Below are 20,781 nucleotides of genomic sequence, written 5' to 3'. Positions count from 1 at the left end.
AATTGCTATTGGCAGGCTAGCAAAGAAGAACAGAAAAACATGAGGAAGGCCAAATGTGCAAATAGGGGACTGAATACAAAATGGCGAAAACTAGAAGATGCTGTACTGAAATGGATTCAAGCACACCATCCAAATGGTATTCGAATTACTACAAAAATGTCTCGAATACATGCTTGTAAGCTAGTGCTACAGTGGAACTTAACAGATACTAAGGGTGAAAATGTTTGGTGCTACAGGTTTATAAAATGTCATGGACATAGCATGTGAACCTAGACCAAAACATCTCATAAAATTCCACAAGAGTATGAAGAGAGTATTACCTTTCCATCACATTATTATACAACATAGAAAGAAATCCAGTATGGAACTAAGTTAAATAGTGCATAAAGACTTGATGTGCCAAGTAACAAAGTTGTTGCCATGAAAAGTGCTAAAACGGTAACTATTAAAACAGGTGAACTTGAAAAAATGCGCTACACTGTTGTTCTTTTGTATTGTGTTCATGGCACTAAACTTAATCCAGTGATCATTTCCAAGTGCTGAGCAATGTCAAAACCTTATGAAATACTGCCAGGTGTTGTTAACATATGTGACGAAGGTTGGATGGATGAGGCTGGTATGAAATTAAGGATTAACTGTGTGTTGAAGCAAAGGAAAATCACTTCACTGAAGAATAGTTCTCTTCCTGTGCTAGATCACTTTAGTAGTCATTTATAAAATTCGGTGAAAGAGAGATTGAGACAGTTAAATACAGAACTTGCTGTTATTGCAGGAGGGCTTACTACACAATTGCATTTTCTTGATGTCTTGACAAATACATGACACTGAAGAGCCAAAGAATTTGGTACACCTGCCAAATATGTAGGTCCCCAGTGAGCATGCAGAAGTGCTGCAGCACGACATGGCATGGGCTCAGCTAATGTCTGAAGTAGTGCTGGGGGAGGAATAATACCATGAATCTTGCAGTGCTGACCATAATTCAGAAAGCGTATAAGGAAGTGGAAATCTTTTCTGAAGAGCTTGTTGCAAGACATCGCTGATACACTCAATAATATGGTCCTTTGGCTCCAAAAGGCCGTATCAGTGATGTTTTGTTGAATGGTTTGCACGCTGATACTTTTTGATGGCCCAGCGTTAAAACCTAGAGCAATTTGCACAGGGATTTCACTTCCATAATGCTGAATGGTTCTCTTCATTTGTTGTTTGTCTCCTTCGTGCAGTATCTTTTTCCGGCCACAGCGATGTCAGATATTTTATATTTTAACAAATTCCTAATATTCACTGTACACTCATGAAATGGTCATATGGGAAGATCCCCACTTCATTGCTACCTCAGAAATGCTGTGTCTTATCCTCATGCTCTGGCTATAACACCACATTCAGACTTGATTAAATCTGAATTATGTGCTGTTGTCACAGCAGTAACTGATACATCTACTGTCTGGCACTTGTTGTCTTATATAGGCATTGCCAACTGCAGTGACATACTCTGCTTGTTTACATATCTCTATCTTTGAATATGCATGCTTATACCAGTTTCCATGGCACTTCAGTGTATTTAAATTGCATATGGAAGAGGATTGGAACACATTGATGATGGTTTAAGCCCAACAAGAATTCGTGACAAAGGGAGTTCTAAAATGATCTAGAAACAAACAGGTGTCAGTAAACAAAGCAGTTATGATGTAGGCTGGGAGAAAATGTCATTGTTAAATCTTTCAATAGGTCAGCATAAATAATGCTCTTAATGATAGTGAAGACCATCTTAGATATAAGAGGACAATGGTACTGAGGAAAGAGGACAGTTCAGATAATGAATTTCAATGATTTTAAAAGGTCATTTTGGTTATAAAGTAAAATTTTTATGCAGACTTTGTAATCTAATAAAAAATTATAAAAATGTACTTTCCTTAAAAATTGCTTGAAAATTAAGGTGCACCTTACAGTCTGTATAATATGCTAGTTGTTTTCTTTGAATGCATTTTGATTTTATCTGATGAGCTCACATCAGACACTGTACTTAAGAATTGTTGCTGCTGCCCAGAGGGTTATCAGATTGCATATAGTGATCTGCAGAACAAAACAGTATTTGTACTCTGCCACTGTTGTTTACTATCTGTTCCTTTCATCTCACCATGCGTCTAAATACAGTCCAATTACAGTATCACTCAAAAATGTTTTATAGAAAGCATTAATTACAATTATGTAAACGTAAGTGTGTAACAGAAAAAGCTTCCATTAGGTAATTCAAAAATATGAATTCGTGATCTATTTAGTAAAAGTTTAAACAAGGTTATGTTGCATCAAGAGAGAAGTAATTCTTTTGAGTCAAAAATAATTTGTAGGTCTAAGTATATAAGAATAAAACTATTTTGAGATCTGAAGAATAAATTGGTATTTGTTGCATACCCAGGGGCTTTGATCACGGCCGCACATCAATTTGCCATTGAATCTACAAGCTTTTGTTACAGGTTAATTGGGAGTTCAGACCATGGGTCCAGTGAGATACCAGCAAATTGATTCTTGTTTAAGTAGCTTCTACCATGAACACATCAATTCAGCACAGATCAGAGGTGTTCAGTTGGATTGAGACCCAGGCTCTGGCTTAGGTACTCAAAAATTTTCAGTTTTGGTCTGAAAAGAATTAGAAAATAGACAGAGGTGTGTTCCAAATTGTGGACCAGCTGAAATATCCAATTATGTGACATATTGTGTCTACTACAAGGAATCGTATTCTTTTGTAGAATGTGACTGTACACGTAACATCCCTACACCATGACACTTCCACCACCATGCTTCTACATCTACATCTACATTTATACTCCGCAAGCCACCCAATGGTGTGTGGCAGAGGGCACTTTACGTGCCACTGTCATTACCTCCCTTTCCTGTTCCAGTCGCGTATGGTTCGCGAGAAGAACGACTGTCTGAAAGCCTCCGTGCGCACTCTAATCTCTCTAATTTTACATTCGTGATCTCCTTGGGAGGTATAAGTAGGGGGAAGCAATATATTCGATACCTCATCCCGAAACGCACCCTCTCGAAACCTGGCGAGCAAGCTACACCGCGATGCAGAGCGCCTCTCTTGCAGAGTCTGCCACTTGAGTTTCTTAAACATCTCCGTAACGCTATCACGGTTACCAAATAACCCTGTGATGAAACGCGCCGCTCTTCTTTGGATCTTCTCTATCTCCTCCGTCAGACCGATCTGGTACGGATCTGGTACGGATGCTTAGTGATCTGTACCTGATTGTCCCTTTAGCTTTCTTGTGATGTATACAGGGTGAGTAACAATTGTCACCTAGAATAACTCTGAAAATATGAGAGTAGCTGAAAAGTTTGTGGGGCAAATGTTGCCTGGGACAATGGAGGGCCATAATATGACATTGGTGTTGTGTTGCTAGATTGGGTTGCCTCAGACATTAAGGTCAACTTTAATTTTTAATTTTTTTAATAGGATCCTATAGTTTGGTACTTATTTGCTGATATTGGCTATTGAGATGAATCCAATGATGTGCAACAATAAGGTCTTTGATGGTTGACAAAGATCAAAAAGTTGGCACGAATGTCCATTTATAGAATGTGTTGGAAGTGATGACTATTGGTATCAGTGCAGTGCTGCAATCTTCTTATCATGGATTGAGTGGTATTCCTTATCACATCAGCACTTATCAAAGCACTTGCTCATACAATTCTCTCTCCTATCTCGTACTAATAGTAAATATTCGCCAAATAGGGCGTATCCATCTAACATGCCACTGACGTGTAAAAGCCTTTCGATGGTTTTGCAATAAAACACTAACAGGAACGGTAAGACTAGTATCGTTGAATCAAGCAAATGTGAATGATGTATTCCTTTGAAGAACAAGTTGATATGCTTCTCATTTACGGAGAATGCCTAAGAAATTCAGTGAGCTGGTACTGTTGCACTGAGGTTAGAGATCCTTGATCTAGTTTGTGTCAAATCACAAGGGAATCTTGCATGAGCCAGAGTAGTGTTTTTCGTGTTCTGCATTGCCATAAACATCATCCTTACCGTACCATTCTTCACCAAGAATCATGTAGTACGGACTGAATGTGTCACGTTAAATTCTGCTGGCTCAACTTCAGATTTAGAGGGATGACACATTTATTGATTTAATTTTATTTATTGATGAGGCTACATTCATGTACCGTGGAAATGTTAATTTGCATCACATGCGTTATTGGGCAACTGAAAATCGATATTGTATGCTGCAAGTTGCACATCAAAAACCATGGTCAGTGATGATACAGTGTGGGATTCTGGAGGACAGAATTATAGGCTCCTATTTCATCGAAGTCAGTCTTAGTAGTAGGAAGTACACCACATTCCTGCAAGAAACATTAGCTATGTTATTGGAAGAAATACCTTTAGGAACAAGGAACATAATGTGGTATCAAAACGATGGGTGCCCAGCACATTTTTCGCTGACGGCTAGAAATGAGTTGCAGAGACAGTTCGCAAATCATTGGATTGTAGATGGAGGTGATGTGTCATGGCCAGCTGGTTCACCAGACTTGATGCCTCTGGAGCATTCCTTGTGGGTATTTGTAAAAGACATTGTTTATAACGATGTTCCAACTACACCTGAAGATATGTGAGAGAGAATTGCCAGAGGATATGCTTCGATAAGTGCCAATGTGATAAGGAATACCACTCACTTCATAAGAAGATTTCAGCCACTACATTCATACCAATGATCATCACTTTGAACACCTTCTGTAAATGGACGTTCATGCCACCCTTTTTGACCCTTTTTGACCCTTTTTGACCTTACTGTTACACATCATTGGATTTGTATCTACAGCCGCTATCAGAAAATATGTAACAAACTATAGCATCTCATTTAAAAAAAAAGTTGACCTTTATATCTCTGAAGCAAGTAAAAACTGTCATATTATGGACCTGTTGTATCATGAAACTTTTGTCCCACAAACTTCTCAACTCCTACCATACTTCCAGAGTTATTCTTGGTGGCAATTCGTAGTGTCTCACCCTGTATACTGGACACCATCACAAAATAAATATGTTAAATTAATTTTTGTCACTCCATGAAATCTTAGACTTATCTTTGGCATTCCAAGTTAGAGGTTTCCTTGCAAACTCTATCCTGTCCTTATTTTTTTGAATTTATGAGTGGTTTTATGTCATTTATCATGTAAATCATCTGTTACTTAGTGACTTTTTACAGTAGATGTGCATCAAATCAGTCCATTATGTTGCTTCAGGTCATCCCTGATTTGTTGAGATGTTTCTCTTGGAGCAGCAGCTGATCGCTTACAAATCATTCTGTCCTTCCTTTGCCCCCAGGGGCTCAGCATTCATTTGCTGGGTACGGGCTTGGTGCCCCCGGGGTTCCTGAGCTGGGGACTGGTAAGCACCGCTAGTCCCCTGTCACCGTGAGCTCTGGACATACTTCGGCGACCACTGTGCGGCGTGGCGGTGGAACGTTGTGTGTCTCAGGGAATGGGGATCTTGGCTTGATCGCCCGGATCGAGAGGATGGAATAAACCTCTATAAACAACCCCTCAATCTCAAGGTGTGCTGCGCGCTGATGAGATGCATGGCTGTTGAGGTGGAACAGTCGTTAGCGGGCAACCTCTGGGGAACCTGCCGCACCTCAGTTGTATAAGGCTTACCTAGGCATGCGGGGCTCTGTCTAGGTGGACTTCTAGTTCCCTAGCTGCTCGTGAGACCGAGATGGAACCCTCGAACTTTTCTTCTCCTCCTCCCAGAGGAAAGGGTGGGCCGCTGATAGGTTCTAACACCCAATCTAACAAGAGGGCTCATGTAGCCAGTCCTCCTGATACAGGTAGTAGTAACAGAATGCATGCTGCTTCGCAGAACGTGTTTCTCATAATTAAAAGAAAAGATGGGAGTTTTGAAAAAGTTTCGCCATTTTATATAGAGAAGGGCTTAGAAGGTATTGCTGGCACGTTAAAGTCTGTAAAGTGCTTGCGAAATGGCACCTTGCTGGTTGAAACATGTGGCTTCCAGCAAGTCCAGAACCTTCAGAAGGCACAATTTCTTGGGGAGTTTGCGATAGAGACTGAATTTCACAACACCTTGAACTACAGCAAGGGTGTTGTGACTTGCAGAGATCTCGTTGACATTCCCCAGGACGAACTGAAGTCTGAATGGTCCCAGGAAGGAATTGTCAACGTGCAACACGTTATGAAACGGGTGGATGGTGCTCTCATGAAATCTGACTCATTTATCCTTACATTTAACAGCACCAAATTGCCAGAGCATGTGAAGGCAGGTTTCCTACGCCTCAGTGTATGGCCTTATTACCCCAACCCCATGTGGTGTTTTAAATGCCAACACTTTGGCCACACTACTCTCGGCTGTAAAGGGGAAGCCACTTGCGTGAAATGTGGTAAAGCCGCCCATGAGGGAGTTGGTTGCTCCTCTCCTCCCAAGTGTGTCAACTGCTCTGGGGGTCACCCTGTGTGGAGTAGGGAATGCAGAGTTTTCCTTGAGGAACGGATGATCCAGAAACTTAAAACCACTAAACGCATCCCGTATGGTGAGGCAAAGAAAATCTAAAACTCCATGCAGCCGCCCACATTCGCTGCCTCCTTTTCTTCTGTTCTGAAACAGCCAGTCTTGAAAACCGATGCCGCTACACAAACGGAGGTTGCTACTGTCAGCACTAGCACCTGCATTTGTCAATGTATATGTGCTGCTGCCATTCCTGTGAAGCCTGTTGCTCCCCCCGGCCTTCTGACCAGGCCGTGGTGGCTGACATTAAGGAAGTTCCTGCCCCTTCCTGCGTCCAGTCTTGTGCACTGCTCAGCGCTGCTACACCCCCTACTGCTTCTGAGGTTTTGGCTCCAATGCCACCTCAGGCCAGAAAATCTAAACCAAAGCCAAAGGTGAAGACTCGCCACTGAAGGAGACTGAAGTTAATCAGTCTACTGATGTTGACGTCATTCTCTCTGATGTCTCTCTCGACTCCTCTTCAGAGGCGATGGAGTTTGATGTCAGATTGGGGCAATCATCTCGCCCCAAAACAGCCTGTTGTGGGCTCTCCTCCCTGACAGAAAGTGAGATTGAAGGTACTCCCACCCTGATAGATGGCTCCCATTATACAGTGGAACGTGAATGGATTCCGGGCACATGTGGAGGAACTTAACCTCCTAGCACGGCAACGTCCCCTGTGCTTGTGTTTACAGGAAATGCATTTCAAACCTTCTGATGCTCCTGTACTAAGGGGCTATACATTATATCGCAAAGATGACCTGACTGGAGAAAGGGCCAAAGGCGGAGTCGCTGTGTTTGTCAATAATGACCACCACTCCTCTGCTCTCCCCCTGGATACTGACCTGCAAGCAGTTGCAGTTGAAATTCATTCACGTCGGAGGCTTACCGTTTGCTCCCTTTATTTACCCCCTCTGGATGCAATGAACTTAGATGCTCTCACAGATCTTATCGACCAACTCCCCCGCCCATTTCTCCTCCTGGGAGACTTCAATGCCCATCATGTCCTGTGGGGCTCCACTTCTCTTTGCGCTCGAGGTCGAATTTTGGAGAGCCTCCTAACATCCCAAGTGTTGTGCATCCTCAACACAGGTACTCAGACTCATTTCTCTACTGCTACTGGGTCATTCTCAGCCATTGACCTATCTTTCTGCTCTCCAACCCTCACTGACTCTGTTCACTGGGAGGTCATTGACGACCTTCATTCCAGCGATCACTTCCCCATTCGCATTCATCTCCTGGACGGTGTATTGCTGAAGCAGAGGCCGCCATTGTGGATGATTGGCAGAGCAAACTGGCCACTGTTCACTCGGTTGGCTGTCTTTGAACGCCACAACAGCGTACAGGAATGGGTGGATCACATCACACTTGTGATCCATCATGCTTCTGACCTGTCCATACCACGGTCTTCTGGCCCTTTTAAGCGGCGCCTTGTACCTTGGTGGACAGAAGAGTACCATTCAGCCATCCGGGACAGGCGTGCGGCTCTTCGACGATTTAAATGCCGCCCAACAGCGGCCAATATTACCGCCTTTCGAATCGCGAGAGCCAGGGCACGCCGTGTCATTAAAGAGGGCAAGAAAAGGTCATGGCAGGAGTTCCTGGACTCCATCAACCGTTCCACTTGTTCCACAAAAGTATGGGAAGCCATCCAGAGGATTTCCGGTAAACGCAGCCGTTTACCAATAGCTGCAGTCCTGAACCAGGGATACTTCCAAACGACACCCAGAGCCATTGCTCAGACACTGGCAGAGCATTTTGCACAACGTACTGCCACTGCAACCCAGGATCCAGCGTTTTGTCGCTACCGTGCGACTGTCGAAAGAGCGAACTTGGACTTTCGGTCGAACAGTTCTGAGGCCTACAACTTCTCTTTCTCCATGTGGGAACTTGAATCGGCACTTAATAAGACTTCTGACACTGCACCAGGTTAAGACTGCATCCGGTACTCCATGCTGCGATATCTGCCAGCGGCGTCAAAGGAAATCATCCTTGAATGTTTTAATCTCATATGGCAGACAGGAGTGTTCCCTACCTCGTGGAGGGAGGCAATCCTCATACCTCTCCTCAAACCAGGAAAGGACCGCACATGTGCCAGTAGTTATCATAGTATCGCCTTGACAAGCTGTGTCGGAAAGACCCTGGAACGGATGGTTAACCGTCGTCTGGTCTGGCTGTTAGAGATCAGACAGCTCCTTAGCCGCTTTCAGTGTGGATTCCAAAAATTTCGGTCCACGGTCGACAACCTGACCCTCCTGAAGGCGGCTATTCAGCAGGATTTCCTCCATCAGCATCACTGTATCGGTATCTTCTTTGATATCAGTATGGCATATGATACTACTAGGAGACACTGTATTCTTGCACAAATGCATCAATGGGGCTTTCGTGGCCACCTCCCCATTTTCATTCGGTCTTTCCTGTCTCAGCGGTTTTTCCGGACCCACATTGGTAACACACTGTCTGATCGCTTTGAGCAAGAGAACGGTGTCCCCCAGGGCAGTGTTTTAAGCGTTACCCTCTTTGCCATAGCCATCAACAGTATAACGTCTACAGTGAGGAGTCCAGTACAGTGCTCCTTGTTTGCTTTTTTCTGTTCCTCCTCCAGTGTTGCAACCGTGAGCCGTCAGTTGCAGCTAACAGTGCGGCGGTTAGAGGAGTGGGCTGCAAAGACGGGTTTTCGGTTTTCTGCCGATAAGTGTGTTTGTGTTCATTTTAATCGTTCTCGTCGTCTTTTTACTTTGCCTGACTTGCATATGGGGGATACTGTCCTACATTTTAGAGACACAGTGCGTTTTCTGGGCCTAATTTTTTACTCCAGGTTGTCATGGCTGCCACACCTACGTGACTTGAAAGCCAGAACTCTGAAGGCATTGAACATCCTGAAGTGCCTCAGCCACAGGTCTTGGGTAGCGGACAGGGCGTGTCTCCTTCAGTTTTATCGCGCTTTTATGTGTTCACGGCTGGACTATGGGTGCACAGTATATGGGTCAGCAAGGCCGTCTTATTTGCAGATCCTTGACGCTGTTCACCATGCTGGGATTCGACTGGCCACGGCTGCTTATCGGACCAGTCCCGTACGCAGCCTCTGTGCTGAGGCTGGCAAACTGCCACTTACCATCCAGTGCCAGCTCCTGCTGGTGCACCAGGCATGTAAGTTTCTTGCAGCTCCCAGCTCGCCTGCTCACCATCTTGTTGCCCATCCACTTCTGGACCACCTTTTTTCCCGCCGTCTCCGTGTGCAACGTGTGCTAGAATCCCTTGGTGTGGAGTCTGTACAACCCCAAATCCTGGGTTTTAACCGCCTGCCACCCTGGTTACTGAAAAGGCCCGGAGTGATTTTAGATTTATTGCAGTACAAGAGAGATTGCACTCCTGCCACTGTTTTTAATGCAGTATTTTCTGCCATTTTATCTGAGCGCCACGACTATGTAGCTGTTTTTACGGATGGATCAAAACAAGGGGATTCCATTGGTTGCTCAGTTGTTTTTCCGGATTGTGTCCTCAAGGTCCGACTGCCTCAGACTTTTACTGTCTTTGATGCGGAATTGTCTGCGATCTTGCGGGTACTGGAGCAGATGAGGCTTTCTTCCTCTCCTAAATTTCTTGTCTGTTCCGAGTGCCCTTCACTCATTGCAATGTTTGTAACCGGCAAACAAAATAGTCCAGACCATCCAGGATGCCCTCCTCCGACTACAGCGACTGGGGAAGGTTGTAGCTTTCTGCTGGGTTTCGGGTCATGTCGTCATTGCTGGAATGAAAGGGCAGATCTAGCAGCCAAGGAGGCGTGTCTCGATCCACAAGTATCTCGGTGTGCTATCACCTTGCACGCACTCACCTCGCTGTTGAGCTCATGAATCATGCGTTGGTGGGAGGATGAGTGGCTGGAAGTGACTGACAATAAGCTCCGTATAGTCAAGCCCACCACACGTGTGTGGTGTACTTCCTTTCAGCCCATCGACGGGATGAGGTTCTCCTCACGCGGCTTCGAATAGGCCACAGCCCTATGACGCATGGCTTCCTGCTCCAGCGAGAGGACCCTCCAATGTGTGATGCTTGCGGCGTCCAGGTCTCTGTGTGCCACGTTTTATTGGATTGCGTTTTATTTTCTGACCAGCGGGCCACGGCTGACTTGCCGGCGGACCTGCCATCTCTTTTAGGCAACACTCGGCCCAATGTGGTTAAAGTTTTAAAATTCTGTGCCATGTCAAATGTTTTTACAAAGATTTTAGGGAGAGGATTTTAACTTGTTCACTATGTGACAAGCTCGCCCATATTTTATGTAAGTGGCCAGCCAATGACAATTTCCTGTGGCATTCTTGTTGCTATGTTTTCCCTTTCCTTGGGTTTTACTTTCTTGTGCAGCATTTTCCTTCTTTTCCTGATTTCTTTGAGTGAGTGCTTCAGTTTTATTAGGTCTGTCCACATTCATTCCTTTTAATGTGTGTCAGGGCGCTGATGACCTCGATGTTGAGCGCCCATAAGCCCCAACACACACACACACACACACACACACACACACACACACACACTCTGTCCATCCTTGCCGGCCGGAGTGGCCGAGCAGTTCTAGGTGCTACAGTCTGGAGCCGCATGACCGCTACGGTCGCAGGTTCGAATCCTGCCTCAGGCATGGATGTGTGTGATGTCGTTAGGTTAGTTAGGTTTAAGTAGTCCTAAGTTCTAGGGGACTGATGACCTCAGCAGTTTAGTCCCATAGTGCTCAGAGCCATTTGAACCATTTTGTCCTTCCTCCTCGCTCTTCAATGATGACCTGACCTTGGCTTATTGGTTACTTTTGTTTCCTGTTTTTGCCATTGACTATGCACACTTGTTTGTGGTTGTGGTATGCCATAGTCCCTAGAAGTACTGCACTGCTACCTCCCAATCTTGAAGACATGCAAAACAGCTTGTCTCACATCAAGCAAGTGTTGTTTTGCTATACTTCTAGTTCTCTACAAGTAAGCAATCACTGAGTAAATACCTCAGTCATAGTTGTTAATGGATACCATACCATCAAGGCAAGTTACATACTTTCGAGCTAAAGGAATATATACTTATATTGTTATTGTATGATCTTGTTTGTTGACTAGATATGTAACCACAGCAGCATGCAGCTCTTGATGGAGTGACACTTACATGCATTGCTCTTTTGTGACTGCATGCAAGCAGTACTGACAGCATAACACCACCTCTGCAAAATATTTCTGAGGTCTCCTGTAGCCTAACAAAACACTCCAAATACTGTTATCTGCATATTTGCAGAGACTCTTTGACCTGCTTGCTACAACTTGCTTGCAGTACATACATAATTGCTATGCTTTACTGAGAAGGTACAAATGTGCAACAATTTTTTTTTCCTGATCAATTACAGTCAAGCTAAGGTTTTACATTTATGTATGCTACTCCTTGATCTGTACACATTTTTTTTTTCCACGCACCTGACGTCCAGTTTCTATCTTGTCTTTTTGGAACTGTTATGCTGTGGACAATTTACCAGCTCAATCCTGTTTCTGGATTTGGTTTGGTTTTAAATATCTTGCTAATTTATACAAGTTTCTTGTAGGTCTTTGTGCACTCCTGTAAGCCAATAAGTTCTTTTTTTATGGTTTTAGTACTGCTGCACAGTTTTTCTTTTCAGTATGCTAAGACTCATTAGCCTTGTTTGCCAAATTTTGTCTCCAGTTATTTTCCTGCATCTTTATGTATATTTCTGTATTGTTTCTGAATTTAAATGTTTGTGCTGGTGTTCTGTTTCCTAATATCTTTTCTTTTCACTGTCTTTTGTTGATTCTAAAGCAGGTATTTGTGGTACAGATGTGTATTCTGGCCAAATGACTGTCTTGCAAGTTGTAGGTTCTGCAATTTTGTAGAATGAATTTTTACTATAAATATCTTCTGTTAACTGAAATGCAAAGTCCGTCTTTCATAGTCTTCCTCTTGTGGTTCTGTTTTCCCCACCATTTGGCTACATGACTTCTCATAGGTCCTTAAATTTGTCTTCCCCTGACCCTCCCAGTCCTGTTGTTACCCAATACTGCTTCACAGCTTCTTATCAGAAGAGATGGGTAGTCATGCTTTTCCTACTGTATTTCTTTCTCTCTGTTCTGTGGTTTTTCTACACTGTCAGCATTGCTAAATTATCTACAAAAGTTGAACAAACAATTTTGACATTATCAATTTTCTAACTAAGTAGTAGTCAACTTATGGGTATTAGATACTGACAACTGCTCCATCTGTTCAATATTCACTTTTCTAGTATAGTCTGAAAGAATAATGGAGTTAGTACATTGCCTTGGCTAAAGTCTGTCCTTATCTCAAATGAGGCTGTAGTTCTTTTAAGACGACCCGTGTTGTCTTCTGTATATCAGCTTCTTTAAGAATTTTGAATAAAAGCAGTCTTGCTTCTAAAATTTTACGGATGTATTCCAATAGTATTTTGCTCCTTCAGTCCTTTATCAATTTGGCCTCCACAGGTCCATCCTGCCCTAAGCCATCTCTGATATACCTCGTATTTCAGAATTACTGCTGTAGTTTTCTCCTTGCACTTTTCATGGAATTTTGTTGAATCCTACGAGCACATGGTTATCAGTTATTCTAGGCCAGGAATCTTACTTTAATTATTCAGTGGTAATGGTCAATTTCAACAGATATCTATTTCTGACTCTAGAATTCTTAATGTTTTTGGAATTGTGCTCTGCTACTGGCACATAAGCTGTCTGATTTTCTCAAATCATATTATTGTTGTCCTCATATCTTTTTAGTGGTGTATGCTAAATGTATTTTTCTTGCCAATTTTCCTTTTTTCTTACATCCAGTCAGGCAGACATTCGTAAATTAAAACATTTTCTCTCAGGAGCAGGAGTGTTATGGAATGTACTTATTCAAAATTAATTTGGCAGCTGTACAATTCTCATGTGGTAGCTCAGTGTGATGTCTGAATCCTTTATAATTCCTTTTGAGGTAATACTTTCCTTGTGTTAACCATGTTTACAAATTCCATATTCATTACAAGATGGGAATCTTCGTAGTCTGTATATCTAGACAATGGTCGTACTTTGTGTACTAATTTCTGTTAGTCATATCATACTGTACATCTTAATATCCACTCCCCAAGCACTAGGCATGACATTTAATAACTTTGACTTAGTTCATAGTGTGCTGTCACTTGAGAATGGCATAACAGTCAAAATTCCAGTTGTGAATAAATATATTTAATAGCAGTTTAGGCAGAAAATGTTCTTGTCTCCATTCTGTCCCAGTCTGAGGATAGATGTTTAATAAAATTTGTATGTTTTCCTCTGGTACTTCATCAGATGCTTCTCAACATTGTTCTGAGGACTGTTTTACCTTCTGCATTGTTCTTGTTATCCTGATTTATTGGTGCATGTGCATTAATTATTGTGTAACTCTCACCTAAATATTGAATTATTGCAGGGAGAGAGACTTTCTGGAGGTAATGAAAAATTTGGCACCATTTGCATCATAATTGCCATTTATGAATGCAGATCCTAGTTCTGGAGTAGTTAAGCAAATTTCTTCCCTGTGTTCTCCGTTAAGAATTTACAGTTTTCTGATTGTGATATTTCTTCATCTGTGAATGTGTTATTTTGTAATGCCAATTTTAACTTGTGCATTTACAATGTTTGAAACTATTTTGAGTTTGCCAATATTTATTAATGTTTGTATATTTAATGGTCCAAGCCTGTATGTAGTTCCAGTTGTGAATTTAAGGTTCGGTTTAGAAGTCACCCCTCACCTCTGCAGGTTGGTCTGGGCTGCCCAGAGCACAAAGGCCCAAATGTGTCACTTATGATGATGGATTCGTCTGTCATTGAATGGCAGTTTAAATAATGGAAAGAAACTGAAAGAAAATTTTACACAAGGTGTAAGTGCATGACAGGTTAAAGATGTTATTGGTCACTTTCTTTTGTGAAGTGTCTAGTAGGAAGTATGGCTACAAACAAATTACTGGCTTGTGTAGTTATTTACAGTACTGAACACAGTGAGAAAATGGAGAATGAATTCTTACTAACATTCTGTTTCATTAACTGCAACAGTTTATCATGTCCTCTTTAATGATATTTTCAAGCCTAACTTACAGCATATTGTGGACCAATCACATGTTGGTGCGGCGTTAATAGAATTCTATTTATTTACTGTCTCATCAGTTGTAAATCACTGGCCATTTCTTCAAATATTTCAGGTGGGAACCTCAACAAGATACGCATCTGATAGTGCAAGGTAAGTTTTCATAAGTCACTGCAGAACTTTTTCAGAAATATAAATTTTTGTTTATTAACTGTGAGAGTACTTCAGATATAAAATGCACTACTGTAATTATTCATTAGTACTATTCCTCACAACAACCATTATGTGACTATTCCTAGATAAATAGAGCAAATGTCTGATATCCATACAGGAAAATAAAAGTTCAGGTGGCATATCAGCAGCTGTATTGTGTTTAATGCAGAACGTCACATGAAAATCACTGCAAATTGAACAGATTCTTCTTGATGGGCACAAGCTAATATACTGCAGTAGAACAAGTAAGAAGAAAGGGTGAATGGCTATATATCCAAAAATTGGAGCTGATTCCCAGCCTTTCAGATTAATGAATATAGTGTTGAACATCTGTTTCAATGTGGTGCCACAGTGGTGCTCAGGTAACACACAAGCTTGTAGTGGTGACATTACAGGCCACCATCAAGAAGAAATGTAAGTAAATGGTGCCAGTTTCGGTAAGGTTGTGAAGATTTAGCTGGTGAATCCTCATTATCTCCATTTCTCCTTTGTCCTGGTGTGTTTCTGAAGGCTGTCCCATTCGTTAGACACATTACAGGTGACGAGGTAATGCATAATTGGCAGCTCCAGGTCAACGGGTAGGGTTCTCACGTACCCTCTTATACAGGTCAGGCCCAGAAGGGTGAGTGCCTGAGCTGTTACCTTCCCAAATGCCAATTGGTCCCTCTGTCAGGAGTTCGGGAGGTGTGACCTGACATGTGAACAATAATTTACGGTAGGTGAATCCCCCTCTGAGGTGGTTCCCAGTTGGAAAGAGTATGCCATTGGAGATGTTGGCAATCATGGGTGATTTTTTTGCAATGTATCAATCACCATCTTAGTGTGTCTCTACTAAACATAAACAGTATGAGGCTATAAATTTGAAGGCCCTTGGTTCCTCATGGTATCACGTACTGGAGAGGGTCAGTTCTTTACTATGGTTCATGCGTGCCTCATTCTGGAAGGTGTTGCAGTTGGAGGCTCTGTGAAATTGTTTTTCTCATTTATGAAAAGAATGAGGCAAAGTTAATGCCCACATGCACTCATTTTCTACCATTTGCTCAAGTAGTTTTTGCCTCGCAGATTAAGGCAAGCTATAAAGTAAACACAGTCCAACCATACATTCCAAACCAGTTGAGTTCCTACAAGTGTCAACATTATAATAAAATGGGTGTCCTGTCAAAACATGGCCAAGTGTGTTACAATTGGCAGAGATGCTCATGAGGGCAGCTGTTTGCCTCCTCTCTGCTGTCTTAATGAGCACGCCATCCAGCAGATCTGAGTGAAGGACACCAAACCCCACCGTCACTTGCAGTTCTTAGCTACTCAAAATGCATGCATTTTACCAGCTGGCATTTACAGTATCGCTTTTGCAATGCCATGCATAATGGAGGATATGCCCACCCAGACTCCTGATCTAAAATTCAATGTTGCAGTAGTGAAATCACACAGGTCACAATAGCATCCCTGTCCCCTCCTACAGCTACGCAACAAGCCATCAAATCTTTACCTTTGGTGGCGAAATAACCTGCTACACAACTGTCAGGCTGAAAGGACAAAAGCAATACTCCTGCAAAGACTTTCTACAGCTAAAAACAAGTCTTCATCTGTCAACTAGAAAGTTCTAAGAACTGAAACAAAAACAAATAGTCTTCTCCTTCCCTGACTTGGAGATCCTCTTCAGTGGTGTTGGCACATGTACCCTTACCTGGCTGACCTCCATTTTGTTGCTGCCCACTGCCTACAAATTTTCTGCCATGGAATTCAGACTGACCCAGGGAGAGTGCCTATATGTTTGTAGATCTCATGGAACATGATTCTGCTGCCTCTTCCCCCTGTAGCAGTGAATTTTTTAGGGGTGTCACTCAGTAGCCACCAAGGTGACTAATCTTAATTTGTTCCCTCCTCTCCAATTCCCATGATGACTCTTCTCCAATGGAACATTCATGGCATTAGATTCAAGGAGGAATTACAGCTGCTCTTGGAATTGCAGTGTCTGCTTGTTTTCTGCTTCCAAGAAAAAAAAAATTGTCCTCACAACCCATTTGACCTTTCATGTTTCCTTCTGGTCCTCTGTGACCTTTACCCCCAAGGACGACATTCCACCTCACGTGGTAGCCATGCTGGCCATCCATCTGATTTAACATGCGACTGCTAGCTGTTGCAGCCAGCATTGCCCTTACTCATTTCACCTTTTCTCTTTGCAACATATACACCCCTCCATCATTTGCTGTTACCAAGTTGGACTTACTCTAGCTCATTTGTCAGCTCCCTCACTCCTTTTTGCTGCTTGGCAACTTTACTGCCCACCATCTGCTTTGGGGCTCTTAGAGAGCCTGTCCAAGAGGTTCCCTCTTAGCTGACCTTCTGAATCATCTCTTACCACTGGAGCACCCACGTTCCCTTCAGATTCCATGCGCATTTATTACCATTTGGACCTCTCGTTCTGCACTGTCCGGCTCACCTGTCATCTTTGGAATGTGTGTTCTTATAGGACAACTATCCAAGGATTTCCACCCAATAATATCAAAACAGCTTTTAGAGTTTACCCAAGAGACAAAATCCAATAATAAGTTAACTTGGCAATACAATTTAAAATCATTTATATAAAAGATAATGGGACTTGGCACCATAAAAAAAAGAAGCACAACACACAACCAATAAACATAATAACAAACTAATAATTTGATACAACCAAAGGGCAAGGGCAACTCCCAACACAATCACAGACGACCGAGCTCTCAACACCTTGAAGCGTTCCCACTAGAAATGGTCCTCAAAATAAATGCTGAGAGCTCCCTGACATGCCTGCCACAACTGCCTATCACTTACGCACCTTGGTTATGTTCGGTAACACGCGACAGATAATATCATCACAAGATAAAATTAAAAAATCAAATAACAATATAACATCCCGACAGAACATAGCCATGGTGCCATTAACTTCCAACAACGCCATCCCACATCAGAATGAAGTTCAGAAACCGCTGCTGGAGCTTCCAGCAGAAAATGTGAAGAGCCAACCGAGCCCACACCCTAACCTGGCAGGCGACTCCAAAATTTAGCAACTAGTTGTCTCCGGGCCAGAGTATCATACGACCCCAACGGACCTCCACATCAGACAGGCAGACAGAACAAGTACGCCAACTCCAATTAATCACCACTGCATGGCCAGCACAGCGGCGAGTCACCTCCGCCCCAGACCACTCTGCTCATATTGCGAGGCACAACCACCATAGCACTAGTCACCAGCAGGTCAAGCAGAGCGAACGTCACATTCTGTGCAATATCCGGAAACTGACTACCCTCTCACTTTCCACCGGCCAGCACAAACACATGCCAGCGACATAATAGCAAATCACTACTGGAGTGCCACCCGCGCCAGAACAGCAAACTATAATCGATTATAGCGTGCGCTCTAAACAAGATCACAGGATAGTATCACACACCATATCAATCTCCTCCCCCCAAAACCCACGGGTGGGGGGGTGGGGGGGGGGGAGCAAAAATGCCCAGAGTGGAGCTCCCTCTGACACAATGCCTGTGCCAAGCCTACACGTGTTCCCTAGCCAGCTTAACTTGGCTTATATGGATGCAGTAGAACTTCCAAGAGCTCAACTGCCTAACCAAATGATTTACCGGCCCTAAAATCCTTTCTATTCAATAGGGTCCACAGAAAGGAGGCTGCTGCTTACCTTTTATCTAATTATGTCCCAAAGAGGATGTGTTACGGACAAAAACTAAGCCCCTCCACCTTCCCTCTAAAGGGGCATCTACCACGATTATACTGTTTGGCTTGTCTATTGTGCGCATGCAGAATGTTATGCCTCGTTGTGTCCCTATTCTCACGAAGGCGTGCCGGAGTAATTTCCCTGGGCAGTAAATCATTAATATTCGTCAAGTTAGACACAGGGGAATTTATCAAATGCCCAAACATCAACACATTAGGTGTACTGCCGGTTGACTCGTGACGTGCTGAGTGAAACACCTGATTGAGCTATGGCAATGACGTGTCCCAGCTTTTAGGGGAACAAGTATGAAAAATGCACTAGGTGGCTTTCAAGTTAAGATTGACTCATTCAGCAAAGGACGCCTTGGGATAATACGGTGTTGTGGTTATGTTTTACCCCTTGAGAGAAACGAAAATATTTAAATCACCCTGACATGAAAGCCGGGGCGTTATCACTAACCAAGATCCTCTTAGGGCCAAACCAAGAAAAAACACGAACAAGTTGCTGATCAGTAATATCTGCCATGACTCCCTTGGTCGGCAACAACCAGGAATAATGCGAAAATATGTCAACTACCACCAACATGTACTTACTACCTTTCCTAGTTCGAGGTAGGGGGCGATGTAATCAATAGAGACGCTCCATGGGACTGGACTCCCTTTCTGACTGAAGAAATCCAGTACGGGGGCCTACATCAGGTTTGCCTCACTTGCATTCATTGCATTTCGCAACAAAACTCCTACTGTTTGTATACAAACCCGCCCAGTATAAATGCTCTCACACGTGGTTCAAGGTTTTACTAAATCCCATGTGCCCTCCTGACGCAGTGTTGTGGAAAAATTTAATAACCATAGTTACTAGCTCCTTAGGGATACACAATTTGTACTCCCCAGAACCCTTTTGCTGTTTACATGAAATGGCATTGTGAAATTGAAGACCCGGTACCTATTCACCTTCTTTAAGACACTGATATAACGGTCCCCAATATAGATCATCAATTTGTTTCTGGGGTATGTCGCAAAATAACCCCAGAACATCCGTCAGTAAGGCCCCCACTCCTATCTCAGTTCCCTCCTCCAGTTCCCCATCCATGAACATCCTACTGAAAGCATCCGCGACAGTATTATCCGCACCACAAATGTGTCTAACCTCGAATCAAAAGGCAGATATGTGAACTGCCCACCGTACTGAGAGCCTGATTGTCGGTCTCCAGTACAAACGGGCGATGTTCCAGGTAAAATGAAAATTTTTCGAGGGCAAACACCACCACCCAAGTCTCGCACTCATAAACAGAGTACATTCGTTCTGGATCAGATAAACGACGCGATGCATAAGCAATAGGCCATCGACTACCTTCTTGGCCTTGTAGTAATACGGTGGTAATTCCTCCCCGGGAGGCATCAGTCTGCACACTAAATTACGAATTGAAATCAGGTACTGCAAGGACTGGAGGATTAGCGATGGCCTGTTTCAAAGTGAGAAAAGCAGTTTGTTGCTTTGAGCCCCAATGGAACTTAGCATTTTTCTTTCGTAACTGATTGAGGGGATCCGCTAACAAGGCAAAATCAGGGACGAACTTACGAAAAAAAATTACACATACCTACGAAACGGGCAACACATTGTTTATCGCAGGGAGGCTGAAACTCTTTAATAGCTCATGTGCATTCCTGATCTACCTCCACACCTCTTTCAGAGACAACATGCCCCAAGAAGACAATACTAGTATTACACAAACTTATTTTGGAAGGCTTAACCGTCAGACCTGCATTATGCAATCTTTCAAATACCAACTGCACATGTGTAAGGTGTTCCTCAAATGACGCGCTGTAAATTACCAAATCGTCTAAATAATTATAGACGCACTGAAACTTCAGATCACCCAAGACTCTGTCCAGAAGTCTTGAAAGAACAGTGGCACCCGTAGCCAAACTGAATGGAACTTTGTTGCTCAAATAAGTTCCAATCGGTGGTAAATTCCATGGCGGGTTTAGAAGATTCACTAAGGGGAATTTGAAAATACGCTTTGTTTGGATCTAATACAGTAAATACTTTCACGCCGCAAAACCAGGTGAAACAATTATGGAGATCAGGCAAGGGTACCAACTCTAGTATAACCTTCTCATTTTACCTGGCTTAGGGAGCAAGAACACAGGCGAAGCGTACGGAGATGTGGAATAATGAACGACCCCCATTTCTAACATTTGATTAATTTTGTCTTTCAAAATGCACATCTTCAGAGGGGACAGTCTATACGGTGTCTTACAC

The 20,781-nt window shown here is 43.0% G+C and overlaps 1 protein-coding gene across 1 annotated transcript in view; it reads left to right on the top strand.

Moving 5' to 3' along the window:
• The window catches only part of LOC124719843 (basic proline-rich protein-like), a gene marked incomplete at its 3' end in the record, with an annotated part of 56,301 nt that extends 37,588 nt beyond the window's left edge, over window positions 1-18,713 (top strand). The window contains 2 exon segments of the mRNA XM_047245029.1: window positions 6,904-6,937; window positions 18,688-18,713. Coding sequence (XP_047100985.1) covers window positions 6,904-6,937; window positions 18,688-18,713 — 60 coding nt within the window.
• Window positions 18,714-20,781: the final 2,068 nt, after the last annotated feature.

This window comes from Schistocerca piceifrons, chromosome 11 (genome assembly GCF_021461385.2).
Source record: "Schistocerca piceifrons isolate TAMUIC-IGC-003096 chromosome 11, iqSchPice1.1, whole genome shotgun sequence".
NCBI classification, from domain to species: domain Eukaryota; kingdom Metazoa; phylum Arthropoda; class Insecta; order Orthoptera; family Acrididae; genus Schistocerca; species Schistocerca piceifrons.
This window is presented reverse-complemented; position numbering and strand designations above follow the sequence as displayed.